At 41.4% G+C, this 25,816-nt stretch overlaps 1 protein-coding gene across 4 annotated transcripts in view; it reads left to right on the top strand.

Annotated features, from left to right (window-relative positions):
• DNM3 (dynamin 3) overlaps positions 1-25,816 on the top strand; it is a 386,126-nt gene that overhangs the window by 296,933 nt on the left and 63,377 nt on the right. For 3 of the 4 annotated variants that reach the window (XM_080649442.1, XM_080649440.1, XM_080649443.1), the window contains 2 exons: positions 2,015-2,126; positions 13,812-13,823. In XM_080649442.1, the coding sequence (XP_080505568.1) occupies positions 2,015-2,126; positions 13,812-13,823 (124 nt within the window). The remainder of the gene's footprint in view (positions 1-2,014; positions 2,127-13,811; positions 13,824-25,816) is intronic. The other variant, XM_080649441.1, reaches the window with a different exon arrangement.

Below are 25,816 nucleotides of genomic sequence, written 5' to 3'. Positions count from 1 at the left end.
CCAGACCACACAGGGCTCTGTAGGCAGCATAGGGAGTGTGGCTTTTTCCCAAATCCAGGTAGCTATTAGAGTGTTTTACAGAGGGATAAAAACATCTACCCACATATTCAGGACATGATGAGGATTCAGTGAGAACAGATTTCATGCTTGGAGACCATTGAGGAGGTGATAAGAAGATGTTAGTCAATATACCAGCAATAAAAATGTAGGTGGTAAAATGGAAGAGGAGTGTGAAAGAGTGGAAGGTGGCTAAGATACTCCCCCAAATCTCTGATTACACTGCTGCTGTGTGAAATGGGAACACCAATGGGTAATTCAATCATACATGTCAACTGGCCTTTGAGATACTCAAGTGGAGAAGTCTATAGGCAGCATGAATCTGGTGCAGGTCTGCACAGGAGATACAAGTGTATGAACCATCTGGGTTCAGATGTAAATTGAGACTCGCAGGCATGAATGAAAAAGAAGAAGAGAAAAAGATTGTTACTCTTGTACACTGCTGGTATCTAAATTGGGTTATTTTTTCTGGAAAGGTGATTGGAATGCATATCAGTATCTTAAAAAATGGTCATAACTTCGATCCTGTAACTCTATTTCTAGGAATCTATTCTCAGAAAATAATAATAAATGTGACAAAGGCTTATGGATAAAAATATTCATTTAAGCATTATTTATTATTATAAAAAAGAGAAAATTACTTGCCTAATATTAGGAGGGGATTAAGTAAATTACCATCCTATCTAATAAAGAGGTAATATGCAAATTGACCATCACTCCAACACATAAGATGGCCACCCCATGTGGTCAAAGATGGCCGCCACAAGATGTCCTGCAGAGGAGGGCAGTTGTGGGCCATCAGGCCAGCAGAGGAGGGCAGTTGGGGGGACCAGGCCTGCAGGGGAGGGCAGTTAGGGGTGACTGGGCCGGCAGGGGAGGACAGTTGGGGGCAATCTGGCGAGCAGGGGAGCAGTTAGGCGTCGATCAGGCTGGTAGGGGAGTGGTTGGGAGCCAGCAGTCTCGGATTGTGAGAGGGATGTCCAACTGGGATCGGGCCTAAACTGGCAGTTGGACATCCCCCGAGGGGTCCCAGATTGGAGAGGGTGCAGGCTGGGCTGAGGGACACACCACCCACTCCACCCCCCCATCCCCCACTCCCCGTGCACGAATTTTGTGCACTGGGCCTCTAGTACATTTATAATAATTAATATTGTCATTATAATTGGATGTTTATAAAGATGTAATGGCATAAGTAGATGACTGTGATATAATAGTAAGTGATAAAGAACACCAAGTTGATAGAAATGGAGATAAAAACTCAACTGTGTGAAAAATGCAGAGAATACGAGTATAAGAAATAAGTTTATCTATAAACAGTGAAAACAGGATGATTGTCCCAATTTTTACTTTCATCTAGTTTCCAGATTTTTTAATGGGCATGTATTATATCTTTTGTATTATTTTATTATTAGGAAAAGAAATGTAAAATTACACGATGGCCCCAGTTACGAATATGCACTTTTATTAGACACTGGTTAACATTCTCTCCTTTTCACAATAGTGATCATTTCTGTGTTGTTAAATCTAGCATAGTATTTTTGGTATGTAAGATTACCGCTGTGCATTGTAAAGTTCTGTGAGTCACTTAGACTTGTAAAATAGTTTCAGAAAATTGATCTGGTTACCAGGCAACAGCAAATGCTTCCCCCTCAGAGCACCTCTCTTCCGTGGGAACCCACTTCATCTCATTGGAAGCGTTCGGATTTCCTTAACTTCTTGCTCAGCAGTACAGATGACTGAATCCTTTAATGGCAAGCTTTTTAAAAAATTATAGAATACATACATATAGGAATTCGCTAATTATTTTAAATAAGACGAATTGATGTGTGTTTTTTCCTTCCAGGGACTGAGAGAGTCAACCATTTGGTCTGCCATTTGTATCACTGTCTGCAGTAATAGAAAAAAATCATTCTGAATTTGGTTCAGAACTAAAAGCATGGTCTTTTTTTAACTCCAGGAATGTATACAAAGACTATCGCTTCCTTGAGCTGGCCTGTGATTCGCAGGAGGACGTGGACAGCTGGAAGGCCTCTCTGCTAAGGGCTGGCGTCTATCCCGACAAATCTTTAGTAAGTGGGAGAAGTCTCTTATTTCTAACTTATTAACCATTTTTAAGAAAAATGCTATATTTTAGAGAAACTAGTTCTCCTTTGACCTAATTTGGCACAGTTTTAAGCGATACTTTGCTTATATTTTTCTCCACTACATTTCTATTTTAAGAAGTTTACCAGTATATTTACACTGAAAGAAAATGTCCCACTCTACCATAAAACATAATATATGTGTGTGTGTGTGTATATGTATGTATGTGTATATGTATGTGTGTGTGTGTATGTGTGTATATATATATATGTGTGTGTGTGTGTGTGTATATATATATATATATATATATATATATATATATATTTATATATATATAATCTCAGACCAGGAGATAGTTTCTTTGTTGTAACTTAAAATTTTATTTTCCTTTTTATGATACTCCACAGTTGTTACGGTATTAATACAGTTTTTAGCATTCTTCATATAATCATAGCATATGTGTATGTATATATATGTGTGTGTGTGTGTGTGTGTGTGTGTGTGTGTGTGTGTGTGTATCATTAATCATGACACTCTTTTATATTCTTAAAAATGTACTTATTTTTATAAAAAGCTACCTTCTCTTATTATGTCTGTAGTACCTGTTCCAAAATTATATCTTTTCAAACTCTGGTTAATGTCACTGTGAGTGTGAAGGAACTAAAAAATATATAACTATTCCCACTTATCTTTATTAATATACTTCAAGTGTCTTGAAGACACTTTTCTCATTCAAGTTAATAAACAGACCTTCTATTTGTGTTCTTTGGAAAATGTAATATTATACAGACAGGTCTGGATTTCAGCTTTGCAGAAGTCCAACCCAACACACGTCCACACACTGTTAAACAGACTCTGCACATGAGCGGCCCTCACAGTTTCCTTGCTGTTCCCCACACGGCATTGTACTATCCAGTGCCTCCCCAGAACTAAAGTGCTGAGGCTTAGCCTTGGGGACTGAGTCCAGCTTGACCACAGTGGTGCTTCCTGGGCTCTATATCAGTGTGTAGGACTGGTCACACACAGGTTGGGTTATTTCCAGGCCCCGAATAGGACAGAGTGAGTCTGAGATGTGGACGTAGTGTGGGACCATTGAAGGCACTCTGGGAACATTCAGACCTGACCACGTCCCTGAAGTTACATTGGAATATAACGAAGTTCTGGGATCAAGGATTGAGGATTTGTGCCAACATGTTCTCCTTACTGCTGTTACCTTAGCTCACACATACACCTCTTAACCCCATTCCAATTTCCTTTCTCTGGTTAGCACCTAAAATGATGGACCCACACAATATCTCCTGTGCACTCCAAATGGGGTGACACCAGACCCTTTCCTGATGATGCCAGGCAGAGAGATATCCTATCTAATAAAAGAGTAATATGCAAATTGACCCTCACTCCAGCACACAAGATGGCTGCCCCCATGTGGACACAAGATGGCCACCACAAGATAGCCAGCAGGGGAGGGCAGTTGGGAGGGACCAGGCCTGCAGGGGAGGGCAGTTAGTGGTGACCAGGTCAGCAGGGGAGGGCAGTTGGGAGGGATCAGGCCAGCAGGGAAGGGCAGTTGGGAGGGACCAGGCCTGCAGGGGAAGGCAGTTAGGGGTGACCAGGTCAGCAGGGGAGGGCAGTTAGGGGTGACCAGGCCTGCAGGGGAGGGAAGTTTGGGGCAATCAGGCTGGCAGGGGAGCAGTTAGCCATCAATCAGTCTGGCGGGGGAGTGGTTCGGGGGTGATCAGGCTGGCAGGCAGAAGTGGTTAGGGGCAATCAGGAAGGCAGGCAGGCAGGCGAGCAGTTGGGAGTTAGCAGTCCTGGATTGTGAGAGGGATGTCCAACTGCCCGTTTAGGCCCAATCCTACCAGGATCAGGCCTAAACAGGCAGCCGGACATCACTCAAGGGGTCCCAGATTGGAGAGGGTGCAGGCTGGGCTGAGGGACACAACCCCCTGTGCACGAATTTCGTGCACCGGGCCTCTAGTAGATATATGATTTTCATAGTCATCCAGCTTTTACCAGTTGTGTACACACATACTTGCCTAGATAACTACCACTCTAAAGACCCCATGTGAGATAGCATTGAAAAAAATTATTAATTATAATCGTTATTTATTACTCTTCCTTACCTATTGATAGTAATGTGTTTAATTTCACAAGCATTCTATATTAAAAATTTATAAACATTCTATATTAATTTTGTAATCATTCATTTCATAAAAGCCTATTGAGCCCATGCTTTTTTCCAGGCACCCAGTCTAGTCACCAGGACACAGAGGTGAGCAGTGAGGTCCTACCCCCAAGGAACAGACAGTAATCAAGGCAGTGAATAACTGTATAACTGTAGTGTGATGTAAGAGAGTGATAAGCTCTATAAAAATACAGTAGATTAAAGGGCTAGCCAGTGTTATGAGGGTAGGTGAGCTTTATTTTAGGAAAGATGATCAGGGGAGCCTCTTGGAAGAGGACATTTGAGTAGGCTCATGGAGGAAGGGAGGGAGTAAACGATGGGAAAGTCTAGAAGAGTAATTGTGCAGAGGACTGCTATGGGAAAAGCCAGTGCAGTGTCTTAGAAGAGCAACAAAAATGTCAATGTGTCTGGAACACACAGAGGAAGGCCAGGAGTGGTGGAGTTTCCAAGAGGAGGGTGGTCAGAGGCAGGTTGTGTAGGTTTCAGAGGAGTGGTGAGCATTTGAGGCTTATTCTGAGTGAAATGGGACATCAGTATAGGGTTCCGAGCCAGTTTAGTGACGTGATAAGATTTGCATTTTTCAAGATCATTATGGCTGGGTATAAGGAGAAGCAGTAGAGCACGTGGTGGGTTCGAGCACAGGCTTTAGTGTCTGGCTACCTATTGACATTCCAGACGCTCTCGTACAAGCTGTGAGATGCTGGGCAGGTTACCTTTCTATGTTTCAAGACTCCCATTCCTAAAGTGGAGATAACGCAAGTCCCCATGGCTTGGTTGACAGGATTGAATGAGATAATGCAGGAAAAGCACTGAATAGAATGGACAAAATAAGCACTCTATTTTTATTTATAATGATGATGATCATTTTATCACATATTACTTTCTTTAACAAGTAGATGAAAGAGCTAAAACACTGTGGATGTTATAATATAGCCTAGTGAGACTTTATGTTATTTCTATCTCCCAAATATGCTTGGTTATATAAAATCTATATATGTGTGTATGTGTTTCTTCCTTACATGTAACTGTAATGTTTGTGAAAATGTTTTCTTAAGACATGATTTTGTTAATTCAGCTTATTTTATTTTTTTTCAGCTTATTTTAAATGCACTGTGCATGTTTGCTATTTAAATAAATCACGTAATGCATCTCTTGTGAGGAATACACTGTCTTGGAAAAGCACAGTTACCTTCTTTTCAGTGAACTGTTTTTATAAATCTGAGTTTTCACATATCCATAGCTCTACACAAAGAAGCAGCTCAATGAAATATTAGCTTTCTTTTTTCACAGAATGCTCAATTTTAAGTAAATGTAGAGATTGAGCCAATCCTACACAATCTGTTTTGGTTCTTTTCACATGATTTTTATTTGTTTAGAAGCACACATTCTGCATAGTGGTTTGGAAGATCGGGACAAAGGGGGTTTTTACTACAAGCCAAAGACATGGCAGGAAATTAAACTTGGCAGCTTGCCATGGACGTTGCTTTTCTCAGTTTTCATCATAAACACTATTTGCATTTTTTTATGCACCAGGTTACATTACATGATTGCTTGACTTTCAGCTGGTTAAATGGCTGCTTATTACTGAGAACAATCTGAGTAGAACCCTTGTCTAAACATCCCGTTTTTTGACAGATAGACTTGGGGGGAGGGATACTTTCAGATGCAGTTATTTCTAATTTAGAAAGATTTGATGAAGACATCAGATTAAGCTAATAAGAGATGCCTCTGTCTAAGTGGGTCATTTTGTTTTTGTATCATTAACCCATCAAGTCAACAGCCAATCAGTCAGTTGCTACCCTAATAATAAAACTTTTATGTGTCATATATGGACATGAGTCTAGACTCAAAAGCTCTGCTTTCTACAATTCTATTTTAACTGGAAAAAGTTCTACATTGATTTTTTTTTTTTTTGTATAAGGTTTGGCTTCATTTAGATAAATAGCTATCACCCAAATTGGAATGAAATGATGTTTCAGACCAGTTTGATTTTCAACTAAGGTTGCACACTTTATTACAACATGCTTTTCCCTATCATATTTTTCTATCACATTCACATGATGGAATGTTTTTATGTCATTAATATGATATTCTGCTACTCTGTTTCTTCTGTCTCTGAGGTCATTTCTCTTGGAGTTTTCTGCTAATTTTTTTTCTTTGTTTCCTGCCCTTCCACCCTCTTCCCCCACTTTCTACTCCCCTTCCTTCCTCCCCTTCATCCATCACTGTTGTGTTGGACTCTAGAGATTCACAGATTTTTAAAAAGTTGTCATTCTTACTCTATGGGAGTCCAAGTCTAGTGGAAGAGATAGAGGCAAATAAATAATTATTCTAAAATGTGATGAACTACAGTGTATAGCTGTATATACTGCCACAGCCCAACTGTATCTCCCACATGTGCACTTTTTAATTAGCTTCAGTCCCTTGATCTCTCTGGATCCAAAGCAAAACGTAGGCTTCTTGTGTGAGCAGTGTCATTGTGACCCTAAGGTGGAAATGAGGAGTCCTGGCTTCAGTTTCACACGGTGCCACTGATCTACCCCCAAACCCACACACAACCTCTCTGAACCACAATGTAGCATTCTTTCTGAGCAGCCGCAGTATTTTAAAAATATATTTAAACCTGGCCTTAGCTGGTCTGGCTCAGTAGATAGAGCATCGGCCTGCAGACTCAAGGGTCCCTGGTTCGATTCTGGTCAAGAGCACATGCCCACTTTTTGGGCTCGATTCCCAGTAGGGGGTGTGCAGGAGGCAGCCAATCAATAATTCTCTCTCATCATTGATGTTTCTATCTCTCGCCTTCCTTCCTCTCTGAAATCAATAAAATATACACTGAGTGGCCAGATTATTATGATCTCTGAACGCATAATAATCTGGCCACTCAGTGTATATCCTATATAATAGAAGGCTAATATGCAAATTGTCCCCTCAACCAGGAGTTTGACCAGCAGGCAGGCCGGCCAACCACCCATGTCCCCTCCCCCTGGCCAGGCTGGCAGGACCCCACCCATGCATGAATTCATGCACCGGGCCTCTAATACACACACACACACACACACACACACACACACTCACACTGAGTGGCCCGATTATTACGCGTTCAGAGATCATAATAATCTGGCCACTCAGTGTGTGTGTGTGTGTGTGTGTGTGTGTGTGTGTGTATACACTAATAAAAGGATGATATGCTAATTAGACCAGACGTCCATCCAGACAAAGCCACAGGTGGCTGCGAGGGCCGATGGGCGTAGGAGAGGTGGGGTGGTGTGGCCCCTTTTGCAGAGGCCACAGGAGAGGTGCTGCCACCGCCGCCGCAGGAGAGGAGGCGGTACTGCCCCATGGGGAGCAGGCCTAAGCCATCAGTAGGACATCCCCTGAGGGCTCCCAGACTATGAGAGGGATCAGGCCGGGCTGAGGGACTTCCTCCAGTGCACAAATTTTCGTGCACTGGGCCTCTGGTATATATATAAAAAGCCAGCAAGCAGAACTCTGTAATGACCAGAACGACCTGCAGACTGAAGGGTCCCTGGTTCGATTCCAGTCAAGGGCACATGCCCACTTTTTGGGCTCAATTCCCAGTGTGCAAGAGGCTGGATCTGGGGGGTGGGGCCTGCCGGGCAACCCCCCCATGGCCCCTCCCCCCGGCAGGCCCCGCCCCTGATCACCCCCACCCCAATAGGGGGTGGGGCTGGCTGGCCCAACCTCATGAAGCCCCTCCCCCCGCCCGGCCCCACTCCAGATCAGCCCCCACACCCCAATCAGGGGCAGGGCCGGCCAGCCAACTGCCTGCGGGCCTCTCTCCCAGGCCGCTGGCCCTCGATCTCCCACCCTCCACCCCTCCGGCCAACCTCATGCTGTCTCCTCCTCCCAACAGGCCCAGCCCTGATCCACCCTGATTGGGGCCAGGCCATCTGGACCCCACCCGTGCACAAATTTGTGCACTGGGCCTCTAGTGTTATATGTATGTGTGTGTGTATGTGTGTGTGTGTGTGTGTGTGTATTTAAAGCTGAATTTGGATTTAGCAGAATTTTATTTATTTTATTTCTATTTTCTTTGGCCATTACACTGAAATTAAGACCACTATAAAATTTTATATCAAATGTGTAGGATTTTATACATTTTCAAATTAACTTTTTAAAAAATAATTAGACTGAGATAAAATGTATGTGTGTGTATCAGTAGTTACGGGCTACAATTAAAGCACTTTTACAAGACTATTTACAAACCCATGTACATTCACTTTTCCTATAAGTTTGAATACAAACAAATGTGAATTTATTTTTATTTTATTTTTTTAATTTAATAAATCTTTATTGTTCAGCTTATTACAATTGTTCCTCTTTTTTCCCCCCATAGCTCCCCTCCACCCGATTTCCACCCCACCCTCTGCCCTTACTTCTCCCTCCACTGTCCTCATCCATAGGTGTACGACCTTTGTCCAGTCTCTTCCCACACCCCCCACACCCCTTTCCCCCTGAGAATTGTCAGTCCACTCCCTTTCTATGCCCCTGATTCTATTATATTCACCAGTTTATTCTGTTCATCAGATTTTTTATTCACTTGATTTTTAGATTCAGTTGTTGATAGATATGTATTTGTTGTTCATAATTTTTATTTTTTCCTTTTTCTTCTTGTTCCTCTTCTTAAAGAGTACCTTTCAGCATTTCATATAATACTGGTTTGGTGTTGATGAACTCCTTTTGATTTTTCTTATCTGTAAAGCTCTTTTTCTGCCCTTCCATTCTGAATGATAGCTTTGCTGGGTAGAGTAATCTTGGTTGTAGGTTCTTGCTATTCATCACTTTGAATATTTCTTGCCATTCCCTTCTGGCCTGCATAGTTTTTGTTGAGAAATCAGCTGACAATTGTATGGGTGCTCCCTTGTAGGTAATTAACTGTTTTTCTCTTGCTGCTTTTAATATTCTCTCTTTGTCTTTTGCTCTTGGCATTTTAATTATGATGTGTCTTGGTGTGGTCCTCTTTGGATTCCTTTTGTTTGGGGTTCTGTGCTCTTCCTGGATGTGTAAGTCTATTTCTTTCACCAGGTGGGGGAAGTTTTCGGTCATTATTTCTTCAAATAGGTTTTCAGTATCTTGCTCTCTCTCTTCTTCTGGCACCCCCATAATTCTGATGTTGGTATTCTTGAAGTTGTCCCAGAGGCTACTTACACTATCTTCAAATTTTTGGATTCTTTTTTGCTTTGGAGTATTTTTTGCTTCTTTGTATTTCAAATCTTTGACTTGATTCTTGCGTTCCTCTAGTCTGTTGTTAGTTCTCTGTATAATATTTCTTATTTCGGTCAGTCTAGGTTTAATTTCTAGTTGGTCCTTTTTCATATCCTCGAGGGTCTCACTAAATTTATCGGCCTTTTCTAGGAAATTCTTGAAAAACCTTATAACTGTGGTTTTGAAATCTATATCCAGTCGTTTGCTTTCCTCCATTTCTTTCGTTTGTGATCTGTTTCTTTGTCTCCATGTTTTCACTGCTTCCCTGAGTTGGTAGAGTAGCTTTGTGTGGTAGGTGTCCTCTAGGGCACAATGGCTCAGCCTCCCCAGTTACCTGAGGTGGACATTCTTGGTGCACCCCTTTGTGGACTGTGTGTACAGCCTTGTTGTAGTTAAGTCTTGATTGTTGTTGGTATCACTGGGAGGAATTGACCTCCAGGCCAATTGACTGTGAGGATCAGTTGTGTCTACACCGGGAGAACTTCTGTGCTGGAGACAGCCTTATGAGATAAGACTTGCAAAATTGCAAAAGCCTCTGTGTTCAGCTTGGATGGGGCAGAGTCTCAGGGCAGAGCAGACAGCCTTGGCTTCCCTTCAGCCCTGCCCTATGAGGCCCCTGGGTCTCAGTGTCCCTCGGTAATCGCTGCAAGCCCCTCTGAGAGAGAGCCACCCTCGAGTTTCGCCCGCTGCCAGACAGTCCAGTTTCTCTCCCAATGAATCTGGATTCCCAGATTCTCACCCGGAACTGGAGTTCAACGCAGTCGGGAGCTTCCACCTTCCTCCCGCTAGAGAAAGCCAGCAGCACACTCAGCAGTCAGTCTTCTCCACGCGCGCACGCCTTCAGACCTCTGCCTTTTGCGGCTCCCCTGAGTTTCCGTACGCTCCTCTCTTTTCCCGACAGTCCAGACTTTTTCTGTATGAGTCTGGGACCCCAGGGTCTCACCCGGAACTGGGGTTCAGTGCAGTCGGGAGCTTCCGTCTCTCTCCTGCTAGAGAAAGCTAGCCAGGCACTCAGCCACCCGTCCTTTCCGCGCGCGTCTCCATACCTCAGCCTTTTGCAGCTCCTCTGAGTCTCCATGTGCCCCTCTCTTTCCTTCTAGTTGTAGAATTTCCACTCAGCCAGTTTTCCTGTGGTTCTGGATGATGTCCGTACTGTCTTTTAGCTGTAGTTTTGAAATTGTTGTGCGAGGCAGCAGTTTAGGTGTTCACCTATGCCGCCACCTTGGTTTCTCCCCAAACAAATGTGAATTTGATTAAATATCTAAAGAACATGATATAGCAAATGCCTGATGTTTCTAGCACAGTTTTGTCAGCCCAGAGCATGACTTAAATTATACATGAACAGTAGGAATTCTGAATTCTTTAGAGCATTTTGTGTGAGTGAAGGGAGGTAGACGTTAAGTCAAATCCACTCACATTTTAATCCCGACCCTTCCAATTATTAGCTGTATGGCCTAGGCATCTTACTTAACTATCCAGTTGTTTATTCTTTTTAAAACTCAAAGTAATAATAACTTCCTCAAGTGATTTGGTCAGATTAAGTGAAGGCAGTTACGGATCACACTGAGCTCAGTGCCTGGAACTGGGTGAATGTGTTCATTGCCATGTACATTATTTGTTGAAAGTCATTAATGTGCTCATGAAGCTGTATCTTCCCGTTTAGTAGTTCCCTTTTAATGGAAACTATCATTGGGATTGGGCATTGGAGGGAGAATTTCCCCAGCTGTTGGCCGAGGAAGTCGACTTGCTTAGGTGGCTCTTGGGGTTTTGCTGCCCTGTGGACAGCCCAGCTCAAAGCTCCATCAGTCAGGATTAAGCTGTGCAGCGAGGATTCACAAGCCTGCCCTCAGAGGCTGACCTACTGGTTCTCTGGAGGAAGCAGACTCTATATCCATGCAGGCCTTGGAAAGAAATTTGGTGCAAATTCCTTTCCGCATGTTAGGTCATATACCCCAGGACTTTTTATGAGGTTTCTATTAGCTATATGGATAGGTGGTTCTCTCATATAATGTATGATTTTTCTTAAGAGATGAAAATTGGCAGTAGAAAGTGGATTGCCCTGGAATTTCATTATACCTCTGTATTCAAAACTCTCCAAGTCATAATGCTTTTGGGACTGCTTTGGAGGTTGAAATCATACTATAATGAAGTCTTCTTTGGACTAAAGAAATTCCTTTTGGATAACCTCCAAAACTGAACCATCCTTTGTGACAAATGACAATTAGGGGAGAGGTCTCTGTATCTTTCTAGGGAAAGAAGAATGGCCACAGACCTCCGTAAATATTTATTAATGGGGTGAGGACCACTCACATGAGTTTATTCAGCTGACTAACGATCAAGACTAACAATGCCCACCTTAGCGCTGCCACACCTCCCTTTATCCTTGGCTGGCTCAGTGCTTGGAGCAGCTACCTGACCAGTTCCGAAGCGTCTTAGTTATTCCTTAATAGAGGCACCTTCAGGAATCCAAACACAGAGCCTTTACAGTTTCCCACTCCAGTCCTGTTCCACCTCTCCCAGCATGGAGAGTTGGGAAATGATTGAGGAAAGAAGAGAAGACAGAGCCCCTCCACGTCCTCCACTTGTACGTTTCTTCCCTCTAGGGATTAAGGCCCCTACTCTGTGACATCACTGTTGCCACTACAAACAGAACCATCTGCATGGAGCGAGGAAGCCAGTCATTTCCTAACGTGCAGAAATACTTGGTGGGACTCCTGAAACTGATTTGCTAGATCAAAGCTGCACGGCTGTGGAATGCAATAAATTCCATCTGCTTGAGGAATTTGCAGCAATATTGCACTGCTTCGGAGAACCGGAGTCCCATAATTCTCTAAAATAGAAATTTTCTCCTGTTAAAATTCCCTGTGGGGAGCTTTACTGCCTTCTTGAACAGTTGGCATATTTTTTACTAAAGACTCCTTTCCTCCCTCCATTCATTCTTGTGTCCTTATTTATGTCTCACATAAGCCAGTGCTGTGAACGGTTCTATCACGGCAATGCATAATGCCAAGAAGATCCTTTACAGTTTTATCAATGTCTTTACATTTCTGTTTTTATTAAAGATGATGGCTGTGAAAGTCCTTGAATTAGACATTTCCTCCACGTCACCAATTGGCATTGTTTTCCAGAAAATACACTCTCCTGCAATCCTTGCCTAACTCTCTCTCCAGAAAACTTCTGAAGGTGTGATTTTCCCTCCACATCCTCTCTTAGAACCCAAAGCCAGATCTCCAGCCCAACCTGTAACTCCACCCCATCCTTTGTCCCCTGCACAGAATCATGACTTTTCCCAACCGCTGTCTTGGTCTCAGCGTCTCAGCTCAAAATTCCTCCTGGCCCCTTTGTGAGAAGAGCTCAGATTTGTTCCCTGCCCTTCCCATCACGTCTCTCTCACAGGATCTGACCTTGTGAGGACTCAAGCTGCCCTGGGACTAATGAATCACCACTCTATTTTTTTAAGCCATATGTGAGTTAAATTGTTTGGTATAAATCATACTCCTGCAGCTCTAGTTGAAACAGGAGACCCATTTTCCTACTGCCTGTCCCTGGCTGCTGCTCTGTGTCTCTATCCAGTGTCCCCTATAGAAATAACTGCATTTTGGGGACAAACTCTTGAATGTGGACCAGTGTTTATCTTGGCCACATCCCCACTCTACAGTGAGCGCTTCCTGGGCCGACCCAAGACAAAGCTCGTAATTTACAAAATAAAAGAATGGTACAGAAGGAGGTCAGACGTGGCCTGCTTACCCTGTTTCCCCAGAACCACCCACTCATTCCTTCTGCTTTCTTTGCCTTTTTTTTTCCACCTTCTCTGAAACCAAGGATGCAGTGTTTGTTTAAAAACGCATTGACTGCTGAAATTTTCCACTGCTTGGCATGTTGGAGGAGGGGCTGTCAGGAAAGGGCAATTCAACATACTAAATACTTTGCCTTTCATGCTAACAGTTCACTCCTTACCAATTGAAACCTATGCTTTTTGGCCAGGTTCCCACACTCCAAGTATCTCGAGTAGGAAGAAAGGGGAAAATCTCTGTCTTAACTTTCTGCTGTTATAAATGTGTGATTTTATTTCATCTAAGTAGATCCTTTGACTTGTCCTTGAGCTCTGGGTGCTGTGTACGTATGTATTGGATGTGAGTGACCAGTTAAATTACTTATTTTGATTTTGCTCTAGCTCAGAAATTACCTCATAGTTTTAACATAAATTCATGATTAACCTATTTCTTTTTCGTTTTTATTTTCCTTGCTGCTGCACGTACAGGGGAACAACAAAGTAAGTTCTTTGTCCTGCGGCAGCTCCTCTTTTTCTACTCCCCTTCTGCATGCATCTTGGCAAGTGCATTTCTATGCACGTTAAAATGACTGTCGTTTGTGACTGTACACAAATGATATAGGGTGTGCAAATGCTGGGGGCAGCGTGCATTTGGACTCCCACAGTGGCTGTGCTGTTTTGACCTTTTGGAAGGGAAATTGGTCCTTCAGAGCTGGTTATTGGGCATTGATATCATAAGGAAAGAGATGGACACTGAGAGGAAAGGTTATGAAGATTTAATAATGAGGACCCTTTGGCAGGAAGGGTACAACAATCTGCTGCAACTCAGTGCTCTCCTGTTCCTGTGCAGTTATAAAAACCCCAAACTGGAATCGTCAATAGCAGGATGGCTGGCTTAGCTGGTGCAACTGAGTTAGATCAGCGCTCTGCCTTTGAAGGTGCCTTAAAATGGATGGAGGAGGGTGGGGTGAACATTTGACTTGGCTTCTGCACCCTTGATGTGTTCCAGCTGGAGGGAGGTGGGAGGGTGTGGGGGATGAAGGGGGACTGAAATGTGCATGATAGATTTGTGAAACCGGCAACATGCACAAATGGTGGACATTCTCATAATATTGTTGTTATAATAAACAAAGGAGCCATTTAGTCGTTCATAGGGTTGCTAGCTTGTTTAAACTTTAATTCAGGTTTTCCAAAAGGTAAGAACTACTTTGCACTGATATTAATTATATAATAGTCATGTAGTTGGGAAGATGGTCTTTAGCGGGGTGATTGTTTTTATTTTGTTCTAATGAGACTTCTTAGTACTTCCTCCCACCAGGTGGCCCACTTAAAAAGGGCCTCATTGAATACAATAAGAATTGAAAAGAATCTGCTCTAGAAGGGTCTGCCCGCATATTTAAACCAGCTGGAACTCATCAAAATTGCTATTCATAAGCCATACATATAGAATGTAAAACAAATGTGGGAAACCTTGCAGTTTAATTGGATGGAATGTGCTATTATGGAATAAGTTGACGTAGATGGTATTGAAAAATGTGTCACTTTATAAATTTATACCAAGTAATAATATTTAATGAAGTTAAAAATAATACAAGAAATGTACAAGACAGGCATTTGTGAAGGAGCAAAGGGGTAAACTCAACCCACTGAGAGTTCACTCTTTTAAAACAGCAGGTAAGTTATGAAATTGATGAAAGATTTATTACACAAAGTAAGGGATACTATTTCTCATATTATGACTATTAGAAAAAAACCAGTTGGATAAAATGTAAAAGCCGATATTTCAGTTCTTATACCAGATAACGTATTTCAGTGTTTGAATAGTAAGGATGTCTGATCCTGCTCACTTACACTGCACTACACTGCCATGTGCTGTGTCTACACTGTGTTGAGTCTGTGTCCATACTGCACTGAGTCTGCATCTACACTGCCATGTGCTATGTCTACACTGCGTTGAGTCTGTGTCCACACTGCACTGACTCTGCATCCACACTGCCATGTGTTTGGTCTACACTGCCATGTGCTGTGTCTACACTGTCATGTGCTACATCCCTTGTTTGTTCGTTAAGTACCTGAGCTAATTTGAGTATACTTAGAGCAAGACTGTGCGTGTCTGGTGCAGGCCAGGGGACCAGCTGCTGACATTTTGAGGAGGTGCTAACCCACAAGCCACTCAAGGAGCATTTATGATTTGCCTCGTTCACTAGTGATTTCACTGACCACTTGAAGGCATTTGTAATATTCCCAGGAGAAAACACTCCTCCATAGCCGGAGTCATCCATTTGTTGTGTCTTGCTTGGTCAAGTTCTTCTGGGTGTAATAAAACGTTCAGTTTAATAGAGTTGACTGATTTTCAATTAATTATAATACAATGAGCAATAAAACCCAAAATTTCTAAACTGCTGCTCATTGTGGGCACATCTAGGATGAAGCATAAGGATCTCCTGGGTCTCCTGCGCCCCCAGAGCTGCCCTCTACAGCGCAAACATTTGGTACAGTGCTGTGCGGGGAGCCTCAGGGGCTGGTGAGGGTGTTGGTTGGATTGTCAAAGATAGGAGTGCTTACTGGTTTGATTTGTAATTGTAGAGCGGATACTTTGGAGGTGCTTGTATTTATTGCCGTTAATTTTTAGTTGTTTATGTGATGTATAAGTGATTGCTTATGAAAAAAATATAATGCTAATACTTTTAAAATTTGATCATTATACCGACCATGGACTTTGGCATGAAAGAGCCTCCTCAAATTGCCAGCAGCACATCCGTGTGCTATTTTCCCTTAGCTTAGAATTTCAGTATCATGGAAAACACTGGATTGCAAGCTGTGCTGTTTCCATAGTTATAGATCCGATCTGGAGTCTTCAAAAGGAGAAAATGAGATCCTTTTTCCCCCTCTCATGCCGGAATGCTTCTGAGTTGTCCTGAAGGCAACATACCTGACTCCTTGCTTGCCATTTCCATGAGCCAAATGTAATCGGTGACTCATTTTAGACTCACAGTGGCTGTTTATTTAGTGAATGGCGTTTTATTAGTTATGATACCAACCAGACACTAAAAAGAAAGAAGCCTACTCAATTAGCGTTGCTTTAGCTGAGCAGCATGAACGGGTTCATCTTCCCACATTCATTAAGTGTACTGTGCATGTGCGCACATGTGCACGGAATAAGCCTAATATTCATTTTCTCAGTGACAGCAAAATTAATGTTTCATCCATCTTTAAATTACACTTAAAGTTTGGGAGCTAATCCTCTAAAGTCCAGGAAACAAACTTTTGTGCAATAAATGCATTTAGATTTACATTATGAATGCATCTGGAACAGAACACCAAGGTTCACATTCCTCTTTGAACCATTATGTGGATTTTGTTATTTCTTCTTAAAAAGCACATTTTCCTTTTGTGAGGAGAACACAGTTGCTTGGGAAAACATTTCCTCCCAGGCCCATTAGTTATTGCCCGTTGAAAATGTTTTTCTGTTGGCATAGTGATACCTAAGTTGCTGATGGTGGAATCTGTCTTCTCCTTAGAGGGGTTTCCCTGGACCCTGGATTCCAAATCGGTGTCTTCATGAGCAAGACTAGAATCCAGGACTTCCCGAGCCAGTTTTGAGAATGTGAACAAGTATATACAGTAACAGAGACTTTTTTTATTTTCTGTTTTTGTGGGTTTTTGGGTTGTTGTTTTTTTAGCACAAATGTAAATGAGAATGTCATTTTTAAAACTGAGGCCTTCAGGTAAAAAGTCACTTCTATGTTTTGTTCTAGAGAGACGATATTTAATTTCCCTCTTTATTTGATGTCCTCTCTTGGTAGGCATTTTTAAAAATTCAGTAGACTTCTAATTTTTATCTTTTACTAAAGACTTTGAGTTTTTGGTTAAATGTCTTTGATGTTAGATTAGGCAAATTAAAGGTAGAAAACTTAAAATACAAGGAATAAAATTCTATCAAAAGCTCTCAAATTTCTCGACAATGTTGGTGCAGAAAGCTAAAAAGAATCCCAGGTACAGGAATGACTGCTTCAGAATTTTTGACTTTTGGGGGAAAACTACATTTAATCTCTTATGATTTTTTTTATTACCTTTGAAAGAGAAATTTACTGTTACTTTACTTAACTTCGGTCTTTTCAAACTAAAGGATTCTTAAATTTCCCCCAGGAAAAGTATGAAGTTGACTGCCTTGATTGGAGAGAAGGCACATTTGAAAAGAAGAAACAGAGCCCAAACTAATGCTGAAACAGAATTTAAAAATAACTAAGCCTTCATAGTTAGGGCAAATGCAAGAAATGTATACTTACTGGAGGGCTTTGATATTTAAGAAAAGAAGAGAGAAGGAAAATCAGATGTAAACACTTGTTTTTACAACACTTACAATGTGCTTTTTGTCTAGTGATTCCCCAATACCTGGTACATTCGGCAAGACTGTGGCCATGTCAGCCTCCATTAGTGGGAAAAGTAGTTATTACCTAGAGTACGTATTTTGGTGATCCCTTGGATTCCAGCAGTCATTTGCAAAGATAGAGGATGCCAAATCAAAAGTCACCAAAAAATATTACACTGCAGAGCACAGATGTTAAATCTATGTTAATTTGTCTTGCCTCTTATGCCAGACCCTCAACTCCTAAATTCCTGTCCTTGGTCATATGTGAGAGAGTATAGACAGACACTGAAAACCATCATCAAATCTGGAAATGTCTTGATGATGTTCTAGTCTTGGTAGGTGTAAGGGGCAGACAGTACAGTGTCATAATGTACATTTCCTAATAATGTTGAATGTATACGAGAAAGAGCATTCTAAGCAGTGTAAGTAGTCAGCTCAATTAGGGTTATTTATTTTCTTTGAATAATGTATATGCTTTCCCTGATTTTCTTAGAGAAGCTTAGCAAATGTATTCCCCTGGGATTTCAGGAGAGCCCATCTGGTTCACTTAATTTATACATAACCCAATAAGAATATCATTAAAGTTAAGAAGAAAGATGAAAACTCACTGGCCTCAATGTGTTATTTTAGTCCCATGTGCATATAAAAATGAACTGTCTGATTCAATCATCACAACACCAGTAAGCCTTTGGTTCTTTTTTGGCAATTTAATCTTAAAAGAGTATTGCTATTGCCTAGTTTTTTAACCCCCTGTCATTAATTTTAATCCAAGAAGGAAAGTAAAGTCCATTTGGAGGCAGAAAAGGTTGGAATCTCTATTATGTTCCCAAATTTGTTAATCTTGGCAAATAGACTCTATCAGAAAGCAAGAAAAGACCTGTTGCTCAGAAAGCTCACAGGAAAAGCTTTTCTTTTGGGTGGTAGAAGAGGGATCTCTGAAAGGTGCTTGGGCCTTATTTATGTTTTATTTCCTCTATTGTGCCCCCCAAAAAGTGACTTCACTCTAGTTAGTGAGAAATAATGAGAGTAATTATAGCTTCCATCATAGCTTTTTTGGACATATTTTCTCTGACAGTGACTTAGATACCTTTTGGAACACAAAGGAGTCTGCGAAAGAACAATACCTGCTCCACATGAAAGATGGAAAGTGTGTGTGTGTGTGTTGTGTGTGTGTGTGTGTGTCTCCCATGTGCATGCACATACACTTGTTTCTGTATGTGTTTGAGCACAAAGAAAGGTGTAGGAAATGGGTTGAAAGAAAACTTAGGGGTTATTTTTAATTTCCCTAGGCACTGATATATGTTTCTGTATTCATGCATTATTATTGTGAACTTAGATATCCAATAAGGTAAGGAAATTTGTATATGAAAAGTGTGTATGGAGCAGTAGGGGAGGGAGCAGAAACTTTAAGGTAAGCTGAACAAGTGAGTAGGAGCCACCCTGTAGGAAGCTAGAAGAAGGCCAAATGAGCATATACTGGTACCCAGACCCACCTGTCATGGTAATTACGGCATAGAAGCCATATACTTGTCTATTAAACGTTAAGCAGTCTGAATGGCTGGAGTGGGTAGACAAGTATCCCAGAACAGAACCTAAAACAAGTCACTTACTTAGGACTCCTACGTTTTTAAGGAACTACAAGGAGGACTAGCATATTTTAACTTAAAACTGTGTTCTTTTTCTAGAGCAATTTCATTTTGTTTGCCTCAACTTGATTCATAATATTTTGGTCCAGAGTTAGGGGTGCATTTCTTTTAATTATTGGGACAAGTAGTATCTAGTAAACCAAGTTCTAAAAATAAAACAAAATAATAACACGTAAATAAGGTTTTAGAAAACATATTTAGTTGCATGCCAACCTATTAAATCAGCCCTAAAATACAAAAGGCTAACATTATTTTGGGGTAGCTAACAGTATGACAAATGAGATGTTAAGACCCATTACATAATGACAACACACATCCTTGCACATAAATTATTAATGTTGACCAAGTTTTAATAGAAGAAAAGTTCTGATTGGGACATTTTTATTTTCCTCATACATTTTCTTATTTTATGTCACATGGCTTCAAAGAGAATAATTGGTAACACTTCAAGAAATAGGCAAAAAACTGCCGAAACCGGTTTGGCTCAGTGGATAGAGCGTCGGCCTGCGGACTGAGGGGTCCCGGGTTCGATTCCGGTCAAGGGCACATCCCCAGTGGGGGGTGTGCAGGAGGCAGCTGATCGGTGTTTCTCTCTCATCGATGTTTCTAGCTCTCTGTAAAATATCAATAAAATTATTAAAAAAGAAGAAGAAGAAGAAGAAATAGGCAAAAAACAACAACAGTTTGATATGCAGAGCAAAACAGAGCTTTAATAAAAGGAGGAGCTTGTCAAAATTCTTTTATCACTGCAGTTATTCCCTCTAGAAAGAGACTGAAAAAAAGAAAAGTATTGTTTCTACTTAGAACAGTGGTTCTCAAGTAGGGCTGATTTTGCTCCAGGCAGACATTTGGTAGTATCTGGAGATATTTCTGATTGTCAGTGGTACTATTGGAATCTAGTGGGTAGAAGCCAGGATCCTTTTATTTACAGCATAGCCTCCACAGTAATTATCCAGTTATATGTGTCCATGTGTCCAGGTCGATAAACCCTGGCCTAGCTTGAAGTAAGTATGTAAGCATATAAAGTTTGAACCTGTGACCTTCATTACCTGAACCCAGTTCATGTATGCTGAAGAGCTGGAATCCACTCAGACTGCAGGCTCTGACTATACACAGTCCCCACTTTCCACGATGCTTCGCCGTAACTGCTCCACATGACAGATATTCCCTGCCCTTAGATTTGTTTGCCTTTGAAAGAATGACAGTAACTGAAAAGATTTTTAAACTTGGGCTTGCATACCTGGATTTAGGGGTACAGGGTCAAGGACTGTGCGTGTTATACAAAGAATTGCCTTTACAAACACTTTTTTTATGACCATATGTCTTTCATTAAATAAGAAAAACCCAATTTTTTTAAATGTGTGCAATTTTAGCGCTTCTACTAAAAGCCCATTTCAACATTGGAATGCTATGAAAATTAAAAAGTTAATATGTTTCTGTATTTGAGCATTAGAACAAGACATAAAAATAGACTCAGTAAGGTACGGTTAAAATCTGAGTCTATCAAGAAAAACTGTTCCATTGTTCCAAACTAAATATCATTCTTCTCTTTCCACGTGGCCTCACAGTTCAATTCGTGGATTGTCAAACAGAAAACATTTTTGAGTGAGGTATGGAATGTGTTGTCTTCCAATCAGATTTTTTTAAAAAATCACTGTAAGATGGCCAAGACATTCAGACCCCAAGATAGAGCCACCCACATCAATTTGCTCCGCCCACTCAGAGCTAGATTTTTTCCAAGCATGGAGGCATCAACTTTGGTACTCTGCTTTTTCTCAAATGTGAAAAAATTGCTGAAGTCAGTGTAGCAGCCACGTCTTATGAAGGCTATTATCAATTTTACATTTCCAGTTCACGCGAAATGATGAGAGGGTGATAATGATAATGAATTACAGAAGCATAAAAATATAAGATGTATACTATTGTAGATTTTCAGGGTACAAATATCACATCAGACAGGGGTGGGCATCTAAGTTTCATCTTGGATTCTATAAAATAGTGTCATGGTTGTGGTCCAGGAATAGGGTTTTAACAGAGAAGGTGTATTACAGCTGCTTCCCAAATAGGAGGGCCTCCCACTCTGGAAAAAGGAGTTTCGTACCAGGCAGGGAACATTAGGCACAGATCTGGCACGACAGCATTTTGTGTGATTTTCTGCAATGAGTTGCATTGATTGAGTCATTACTTAATGTTTATTGTCTGTTTTCTTAGCTGAACTTTCAACTCCATGAAGATCAATTCCTCCTATGGTTTTGTTAGCTTATTATACTTGGGACATAATAGGTAGTGTGTAAATATTTGTGGAATGATTCAATGAATTAATATAAATGATGGCAGAAATAAGTCAAACTGTGAACTTAGGCATCGAGTTTCAAGGGCAGGAGTAGGTGTCGGTGCGAAGGAGGGAAATCAGGGAAAGTAGGAATACCAAAGGGAAAGGTTGTGACATTGAGACAGAAAGTAATTTCCAAGCCGTTAACCTGGTCACCTTGATGGATTCACCTGAAATTACTGTAACCAGTTCTCTAACGTGTACTTAAATGTTTACATTGCCAGACTATTCACATACCTCATTCTTTAGGACTAGGCAGAATGATGTGCTAATGGAATAAATTGTTAGGGTTTTTTTCCAGTATGTATGTGTAACTTAAATCTGATTAAGCTTCATTTACTTCCAGCTTGTTCTGCATATATTGTACCGTGGGAAAAAGAGCTCTTTATATCTTAACTAGAGGCCTGTTGCACGAAGAGATTTGTGGAATAGGCCTTCCTTCCCTTGGCTTCCAGCACCAGTTTTCCTCCGGCACCGGGGACCCAGGCCTTCGCTCTGGCCAGAGTCTGCCATCTTCATCTTCGCTGCAGACTCCCAAAGTCTGCAGTCTTGTCTTCACTGTAGCACTCCACTCCTGTAGATCCCTTCGCCCCACGTCCTCCCTCTCATAGCAGGCGTCCTGCCCCACCTGGCCACTCCGCTCCTGGAGCAGCTGGGCGGCCACCATCTTTGGCCTTCTAATTTGCGTACTCACTCTGATTGGCTGTGGGCATAGCAGAGGTACGGTCAATTTACATGTTCGTCTATTATTAGGTAAGATGCTTTTAAAAATAGGCATGGTAACATTACTAGGAACAGGAAATCCCTCAGGATTGTTTTGTTTCTTTACTCTCTCTGCACTCCCAGGTCAGGATGGCTCTCCTTCCCTTCAGCATAGAGTTAGGACTTTGCTTTATCAGTCATTTCTATGCTCTTGAATTTTCACTCTCCTACTGGCTTTTTTTCCTCTGCATATATTTGTATGCTTATATGATATATGAATATACATGTATACATACATGGTTTATATACTTACATATGTGTACTTCACTTTTTCCTTTTCTCTACCTGGCTTTTCCATTGAAAACTGATTTATTTCAGATTGTCACAAGTGGGTTGAGGGGTACTACTGGCATCTAATGGGTAGAGGCCAAGGATACCCCCAAACATCCCATAAGGCACAGGACAGCCCCCGCAAGAATTATCCTGCCTAAAATGTCGGTGGTACTGCTCTTGAGTATCCCTTCAGTAAACATTATTTTCTCTATTCTAGAGATGAAGAAAGTGAGGCTTAGTTAACAAACTTCCCAAAGATCACATATCAGACACATGGGCATGTCAATATTTGATGCAAGCCCAGCTTTTAATCTAGAGTTAATATACTTTTTAATATGTGTATTCAATTTCAGTCAAATTTTTATTGTTACATGTAATTTTAGAGTAAACGTCTTTGTGCATAATTCCTCATGTATATTTCTGATTATTTCTTCAAGGTAGATTTATAGAAGTGGAATTAGTATCAAAGTGATGAATAATTACAGTTTTTTATTCAGGCCACCAAATTACTTTCCTCAAAGCAATTCACATTGCTAGCATCTCACCTAACCATAACCTACAATGAGTATTACAGTTTTCTTTTACCTTTTTATTTAATCCTCGTGGCAAGGGTTAATCAATGCCTTTCCCTTAACAACAACAACAACAACAACAAATAACAACAGTAGGGGAGGCTGGGGGAAGGTCAATGGGGAAAAAAAGGAGATATATGTCCTACTATGTGTAATACTTTAAACAATAAAATAAAATTTAAAACAAAAACAAAGCAACAACAAAAAACCCTGTTGCTCAGACAATGTCCTTTACCTGCAAACCTACTGATCCTTCTGATGAGAGGGACAGAGGAGTGCAGTTTTAAAGCTCCGGTATGAGCTCAGCTCCCAAGCCCTGTCACATAGCCGCTGGGGGACTGCACGTGACTCTGAGCCTCTCTCTTAATTCCTTCAGTGGAGCTTGGTGTGAACTTCCACCTCGCAAAAACTAAATGCACTGGGACTTGTGCTGTGTGTAGAACAGTGAAGGTGTTGGCCATCTTCAGTGCCATTACTTTCAGTCCCTGCATGGTTTTTTAAGCTTTGGTAAAGTGCCATGTTCTGGTCCCAGTGGTTGCTCTGACCCCCACTATTGTCTTTATTCTGCAAGTAGCGCTCTTTTCCAAGAGTGCTGTGTTCCAAGGTCTTTCTCTTTCTTGAAAGACATCAGTCTATTGCTGAGCGACTCTTGACTTTTACATTCAGAATTTGTTCCCAGCCCTGCATCTGTGCTCCAGTGTGTTCTCATATACCCTACCACCCAACCGTTCCCATCTAGGCATCCCAGATCCTCCTCCTTGTCATTCTCAGCTCTTATATTTTCTTACATCAAAGTTTTATATGGCAGCATTTCCCAAAGTATGCTCAGCCTATTTTTTTTTCTAAAAGAGATTTGATTTGTTTGAGTTACACTGTATTCTTCATCTCCCTTCTGATAAGACACAGAGTATACTAGCACATTTTAAAAATCAAGAGTACTTGCCTGGCTGGCGTGGCTCAGTGGTTGAGTGTCGACCCACGAACCAGGAACTCATGGCTCAATTCTAGTTAGAGCACATGCCTGGGTGGCAGGCTCGATCCCCAGTAGGAGGAGGCAGCGATTGATGATCCTCTCTCATCATTGATGTTTCTATCTCTCCCTCTCCCTTCCTCTCTCTGAAATCAATAAATGCATTTTTTTTTTTAAATTCTAGAGTACTGGAATAAACAAGCATGTAAATGTGTTTGACTCCACAATTCTTGAACTTATTTTATCAAATAACCACCACCCCCCTGCCATGTTTTCAAACAGTACCTGTCACCGTCTTGTGGTATCCGTGTTGGGAGGCGGGGCTTATGCTTGCAGAGCAGGTAGAGGTAGAGGTAGAGGACTAGGAGCAGCCTCTAGCTCAAGGTTTCCCCACTTGGCCCATCTGACCTGCACTGGCCACACCCGAGTTACTCCTTAAAAACAGGAGCACCTGGACCTCCCCCAAGTCTTATGAATTTGAATTTCTGAGGATGGCTCCTGGGAATATGCACTTTAAATACGCTGCCACAGTAATTTTGATAATGTCTAAACTTTGCAGTTAACACTATATATGTTAACAGCAGTCATTAGTATAAGGTACAAAACCGATGAATATGATGAATATTTCCCTTATGTGGCCATCAAAGAAGATTTCACACCCACCACCTTTGGTTTTACTGTGAGGTAGATTGACGTAATGTTAAGAATCATGCCTTAGATCAGGGTTTATCAGAAAGCTGGCTGTCGCATCGGCCCTTCCCAAGTCCCTGTTGGCCATGAGCAATCGCAATCATTTCGCCAGTAGCTGGGGAGCCTGCGAATGGATTCTGTTCACAACTCTGACACCGATAGTGGGGACTCATTCTGTGTTCGCATTGAAAACGACTTTTGGCAGCCCCCAGGCTGGAAGGAAGATCGGGAGAGGCCTAATACATGTCTTCATGGCACAGGATCAGAGCAGCCAAGGCCACCAGGGCTGCCCCTAGAGCTCAAACCAGCTCACTCTTCTGTGTACATTTGTTTGTTCAGGGAAGTCATTATCATATCTCTTTGTACTTTTGTGCTAAGGGGCTCTGAGAACTTCCAGGGGTTTTTCCATATGAGCCTAAGTGTATAACCAGTACTTCACTCTGGTTATAACTCCAGAGGGAAAGTGGGTCTGAACCTGACACATATAAATAGTAGAAAGTTTATTTGTGTAGGTTTACAGTTTCAGTGTTCTTTCTTTCTCTTCCTTTCTTTCGTTTTCCCTTTTAGCTTTTTTGAACTATTCTGCTGAATATATTAACTTGTGAAAGGCATGTTCACATTCTTTCCCTTCAGTGATTTAGTTCCATACTTTGTACCCTGCCAATTTTGACCACACCGTTCATTGACACTTCTTTTTTTTTTTTTTTTTTTTTTTTTTTTACATAGAAAATATAGGTTGATTGCTTTTAAAGGAGAGTTGAGGATAACCTCTGGTTGGGATGTATTTTGGATGTTAAGTTATTCCTTTTCAATGTGTAAAAGACAGTTTCAGTCTTGGGATTACTTAGAATCTACCTTTTAATTACAATTCCTTCTT

Source organism: Plecotus auritus, assembly GCF_963455305.1.
Source record: "Plecotus auritus genome assembly, chromosome: 12".
Taxonomy (NCBI): domain Eukaryota; kingdom Metazoa; phylum Chordata; class Mammalia; order Chiroptera; family Vespertilionidae; genus Plecotus; species Plecotus auritus.
Note: the sequence above shows the minus strand (reverse complement) of the source record. Positions and strands in the feature narration are given on the sequence as shown.